Here is a 6,000-nt window from a genome sequence, read left to right as displayed (position 1 = left end):
GAAGAAAATGAGGCTGAGAAAGATCCAGTTCCCCATGGCCACCCAGATGGGGAGAAGTTGAAGGGGAACTTGATTCCAGGCCTGTCTATGCTGGGCTATCCAGATGAAGAATTACGAATAATCCTATCCCCCAAAGAGAAAGCTAGCTGGAGCAGTTCCCAGAGCTGCACCTCGGCAACTCAATTCAGCATCCATGACAGATCAGGGCTGTGTCTCTGGACGGCGTGGTTAGGAGACAACCAGATCAGCTCTTTGCTCAGGAACTCTAACTCATGTGACTGGACTTCCCCTTTCCTCTCAAGGAACTTTGCACTTGAACAACTGTACCCAGACCCCCATCACTGGCGTGGACTCCTTTTCCACCCCACATCCGGGAGGGAAGTTTCCCCTCTACCCTCACCTCTTCAGCAGGGTGCGTTGAAACCAGCAAAGAACCCCCTGGGTTCAAACAGCTTCAAAACAGAACAAACACAAGCTCATAAATACAACTTCAGTTTCTTTGCACAGTGATACCAAAATGTTTATTGTTCTCCCATTGGAACTCAAGAGTATCTTTGTCCTTTTAAAAACAACTGGAAGTACTGTGATTAGGTTTAATAAAGCCTCAATGTAGTTAAAACAATGTTCGTTTACAGTGAAGAGTTCAGGACAAACACCTATCAGAGTACTAATAATTGTTTGAAAAAGAATAGAAACAAAATATAGGAAGGGATGCATTTAGTAAAATGTGTAGACTTGGGGAAAAGAACGTCTAGAGAAAAAAAAAGATTTAGATGGAAGATTTTGGACCTTCTAAAAGAGACATCTGGCTACTTCAAAGGTCAAAAGCACAGGTTCTTATAATACCTAATTCTCTCTCTCTCTCTCTCTCTATATATATATATATACATATATTTTTTTTAAGTTTTCTTTCTTTCTTTCTCTTGGCCAAGCCACAAAGCTTGCAGGATCTTAGTTTCCTGACCAGGGAATGAACCCACACCCTCAGCAGTGAAAGCATGGAGCCCTAACCACTGGACTGCCAGGGAATTCCCTCTATATTTTAAATGGGAAAAAAGTCTTCCTTTTCTCTGATACAGATTTGTCGCCAGCCCTGACTCTTATCAGTGACACTAGTGATGATCCTATCAATGCACTGTGTGACTCACACACAAAGTGACACGAGGCAGAAGTCTGAGTACAGTTGCTTAATGAGCAATTATCTGAGCTACTCCTGGGCCAATGTGAGCCGCACCCCTTGAAGGGAGACAGAAGTGACGGGTGAAGGGCTGGAGTTGGCAGTGACCCCCCCACCTGCACCTTGTGGCCCCATGGGTTCCGAACAGTGTGACTGCCATCTGGAGAAAAAGGATAAGTGCGTTTCACGGAGGAGAGTGGAAAAGACGAGGGACACTGTTAGTGTCTGGAAAACATTGCTCTTTAAGAAAAAGAAAGCAAGTCCTGAGTTGTGTGTCTGCCAATTGCCATGGTGTACTCCCACCATCGGCAGTTTCAAGCTACAAATGGTTTAGTAACTGGCATGAAGAATTCATGAATATTTAACCATCAGCTTCCACGAGCTGGTGCGAGCCACCTTCAACACTCACTGGGCTGGACAGTGCGACTAACCATTTATATGCCCGGATGGTGGCCCGTTCAACTCACCTGCACAAGCAGACGCTGTTCTGTTCTGTGCTTGTGAGGTTTTAAATATTTTGAAGGTTACTTACTGAAAACTAGCAGAGTATCCATGAAGCTCAGAAAGATTTCCTCTTAAAAATAATCCTTGCTTAAAAGCCACCAGAAAGCACCAGAAAGATTTGATCAATCTAAATTTAAATTCAGAAATCATCACACAGCTGAACTCTTGGGACTACACTAAATTTTCTGGTAACTCTTTCCTCTATGAATTTTTAAAGAGCAAAGGAAAAAAAAATCCCCCATGATTTTTCTGGAACAATTTAGAAATACTTAAAAACCAGGGCATATTCTTAATAAACATTTAATGCATTTCCAAAGTGGATAAGGAATGGAAGGGAACATACCTGTTCATCCCTTATTCTGTATGTTCAGCTAATCACACTATCGGAACCAGGCCTTCTCAGACTCAAAGTGCTGGAGAAAGTGGAAAGGCTTCTTGACTGACATAGTGGCCACCCCCGCAGGGTGGACTGCCAGGGAGACGGAATGCCCAGGGAAAGAGGAACCGGAGAGGGGAGCAGGGCAGCTTCCAGCGTCTGCCTGCCTGTGTCCTGCCTACACAGTCACCATGATCTGATCCAGAGTTTTCCGGGCGAGGTTGGGCACCGTGGCGTCTTTGCTGGGGTACCCCACAGGGAGCAGCATCAGGAGTTTTTCATTGGTGGGGCGGTTCAGAAGCACTCTCAGACGGGGGCCGCAGTTGAGAGGCGTGGTGGTGACAGTCACCAGTCCGGCATTCTACAACAGGAGAGAAAAAGAAAAAACATTTTAAAGTCGGCAGGCAAAACCCCAGCTCTGCTTGTAGCATGGGCACGTTCTAGTCCCTGTAAGACTCTTTGTCCCATAGTTGGGCAGAAAAGAAGCTACCAACTTGGGCAATGGTGTCTTGAATCTTTCCTACCCTCCTCGGCCTCCCCAGACCCCATCTCTGAACCAAATAGTGTGAAGCTTCTCAGAGAAGAAAGTACCAGTCTTATTTTTCACTGGTGCTTAAAAAAATGGGAATGGTTATTTCACGGAAAGAAATTTGAGCTATCTAATCATACCAAGACAGCATATTATGTGTCAGCATACCTTGACAGCATATTAAAAAGCAGAGACATTATTTTGCCAACAAAGGCCTGTCTAGCCAAAGCTCTGTTTTTTTCAGTACACATATATGGATGTGAGAGTTGGACTGTAAAGAAAGCTGTAAAGAATTGATGTTTTTGAACTGTGGTGTTGGAGAAGACGCTTGAGAGTCCCTTGATCTGCAAGGAGATCCAGCATGTCAATCCTAAAGGAAATCAGTCCTGAATATTCATTGGAAGGACTGATGCTGAAGTTGAAACCAATACTTTGGCCATCTGATGTGAAGAATCGACTCATTGGAAAAGACCCTGATGCTGGGAAAGATTGAAGGCAGGAGGCGAAGGGGACGACAGAGGATGAGATGATGGATGGCATCATTAACTCGCAATAGACATGAGTTTGAGTAAACTCCGGGAGTTGGTGATGGATAGGGAAGGCTGGCGTGCTGCAGTCCGTTGGGTCGCAGACACGACTGAGCGACTGAACTGACTCACACCAAAGAAATGGAATAACAAAAAGCAGTTCCTGTGATTGTACAACCAACCAGTGGAAGCAGAGCATCATCCCAGCTGAGAATACTTGACGTCCAGTGATGGAGGACGCAGTGGCCAAGAGGTACATTAAGAGGTAGAGGACATATTCCACCAACCTCTGCCCAGTCCCGTTGAATAATAAACATTCGATAAAAATCACGTGTAGCTTCAAGCCACTTTTCCAGTTGGCTGTCTCTATCCTCCCCCTGATTTTCCCGTTAGATGGTCAACGGGAAGCCTGGGCCAGAAGGAAGTTCTGGAATTGTCTTTGGGAGTCAAGCATATCTACAGTCCGTGAGCAATCTGTCCAGGTGGGCTCCTGGAAGATTCTTTCCTGTCTCACAAAACAACTGATCACAAAACCCACTCTCATTACACTTTACAGAACGCTAGAGGGCAGCAAACTCCACGCTAAAGCGGAGAGATTTGCCTAGCCAAACGCGCAGAAGCCGATGCTTGAAGCCAGCGACAGAAGGCGAAACTGCTTCTTCCGGGACCCTATGTAGGATAGCGGCGGCGCCCGGCGGTCTGACCTTCGTGACGTTTGTACAGCACCTCCTTTACTTATCTGTTTCAGAATCAGGAAGGAGATGGGACGCCAGCTCCTTTGTAACCATTTTTCAAGTCATCTAAAGTCTTTTTTATGTTTTTTTTTTTTAATGTTTTATTTTTTATGTTTTTTTCCCCCCTCTTTTATGCCACAGTGACTATTTTGCAGGCTTTCAGCAAGCACGTTTTCCTTTGAGATAATGAGGAAGCACATAGGTTTTTGCCGTCGACTGTCCCTTGATCCCTTGAAAGCTGGCTCATTCGCTCTAATAATACTGTTTGCTTTGTTTATTTCACTTGTTTACCATCTCTCCACCCCTTCCCAGGACCGCAGTCCCCACTAGAGTATACTGTTCACACAGGGGGCAACTATTCCTGGAGCCTTCTGGAATCTGCCACATAGAAGGAGCTCAGAAAATATCTGGTGTATCAATGACTTGAATCTTGTGAAAGGCGGACCTCAATTCCTGCTCAATTTCAACTTAGTGTTACTGTAGCTACTATATAGATGGAATTTTTTTTTTTAAGCACATGGACATTTTTTTTTTTGTCATGGACATGTTTCTAATGCAATATATAAACAACTTCTCGGGATAGGAGCTCCATAATAGATGGCTTTTTAATCATCCCGCTGACTCAGACAACAGTGAACACAGCTGAGAAGCCAGGCCCTGCAACTTTCAAGTTCCGAAGCTCCTCATGTGTGTTTACCAAAATCCTTAAAGTTTCTTGTCCTTACAAAAGAAGGCAAACACAATGACCATTCTTTTGACCCTTAACTGATGTTGTAAGTAAACTTCCAGGAAGGATTCCGGATTGTTTGAACCATCATCCTCACCAGTCCAGCTTTCCAGAGGTAGTTTATACATCAGAGTAACTTGCCTTAGGAATTCAACTTTAGATGAAACTGTACTAGTCCCTGAACTAGAAACTCAGCTGAAATTTGCAAATAAAACCACAGTCGGCCCCACATATCACTTCTCTCTCTTGGACAGAGAGGGAGGGCGGCATACCTGGAGGGCAGCCAGGAGGATGCCACAAGCGATGGAAACGCTTATCTCATTGTAGTAGTGAATCTTTTTCTTGCCATTTGCAGCAAATCCGTGGACTTGCTTGAAAATGAGAATCAAAACAGGGGCAGTGTCCAAGTATTCTTTAATCCAATTGGTCCTAAAGGAGAGAAAAAGATTCAGAAGAATATTTTCTGTTAATGGTTCTTTTGTTCCCCTCTTACCACCTTACTGACATGAAAAATAAAAACATTTACTTGTCTTTTACGTTAAAATTGAAAAAGACCAGGATTATTCTTTTGTCATATTTATCTTTTTCTAGCCAAAGTCAATAAACAAATATTCATAAAAAGTCATATGGCAAGACTGAAAAGACACAAAGATGGATCCTATAACCCAGAGGGTAATAAGTCACATTTAGTAAAATAAAAACTTGGTAAGTTTTATGAAAGAAAAATAAGCCAAATGCCTTAGGAGCTCAAAAATGAAATGCTAATTTTAAATAAGAAGATTGTCAGAATGTATCCAAAGTTTCTCTTGAGGAGGGATGCTGAAGGCCAAGTGGAAAAAGGACATTGGGGAGGGCACCCTAGTGAAGAGATGAGCAAAGGGCAGAGGCGGAAGGAGAATCCTTGGCCAGCCAGGGATTTCAGAAGCCTGATAGGCTGGAGGATGGTGTGAGTGGTGGAACATATGTTGGAGGATTGGCAGTTTTCATACAGATTTTGCACAGGGTTTTGTTCAGCGGGGCAGGAAAAGTTACCACGTTTCTGAGCAGAAGCATCACATGATCAAATCTGTTTCAGAAACAGCCAGGCTGGTGTGGACCAGCTCTGGGGAGACCAGAGAGGAGATGATGGCCATGGCCCAGGAGAATCTGGGGAGCTGTGAAGGCTGGATCTGACAGATAGGATACAGGAGTGCAAAGGGAGACGGAAAACGTGACAGTGAGGCTGAAGCGAGTCTCCAGATGGTGATGCTCTTAGCCCAGTTATGGAGAGAAGGAAGGAAACCGTTGTGGGAGAGGGACATAACTCATGGGAGGTATAAATGCTGAGTTTCCCTTTTTGTTTTCCAGCTAAGAGCATGTCTTTCATTACCCTGCCCATATATTTTGGCAAATGCTTCATTCTAGCACAGGTATTCAAAGGAAAGAC

At 44.1% G+C, this 6,000-nt stretch overlaps 1 protein-coding gene across 3 annotated transcripts in view; it reads right to left on the bottom strand.

Moving 5' to 3' along the window:
- Nucleotides 1–494: 494 nt before the first annotated feature.
- IYD (iodotyrosine deiodinase) overlaps nt 495–6,000 on the bottom strand; it is a 28,457-nt gene continuing 22,951 nt past the window's right edge. For all 3 annotated transcript variants that reach the window (XM_043888627.1, XM_043888626.1, XM_043888625.1), the window contains 2 exons: nt 4,847–5,003; nt 495–2,418 (listed from right to left, as the gene is read on the bottom strand). In XM_043888627.1, coding sequence (XP_043744562.1) covers nt 2,236–2,418; nt 4,847–5,003 — 340 coding nt within the window. In that variant the 3' untranslated portion in view covers nt 495–2,235. The remainder of the gene's footprint in view (nt 2,419–4,846; nt 5,004–6,000) is intronic.

This window comes from Cervus elaphus, chromosome 26 (assembly GCF_910594005.1).
Source record: "Cervus elaphus chromosome 26, mCerEla1.1, whole genome shotgun sequence".
NCBI lineage: Eukaryota > Metazoa > Chordata > Mammalia > Artiodactyla > Cervidae > Cervus > Cervus elaphus.
The sequence above is the reverse complement of the archived record's forward strand: the minus strand, read 5'-3'. Positions and strand labels throughout refer to the sequence as shown.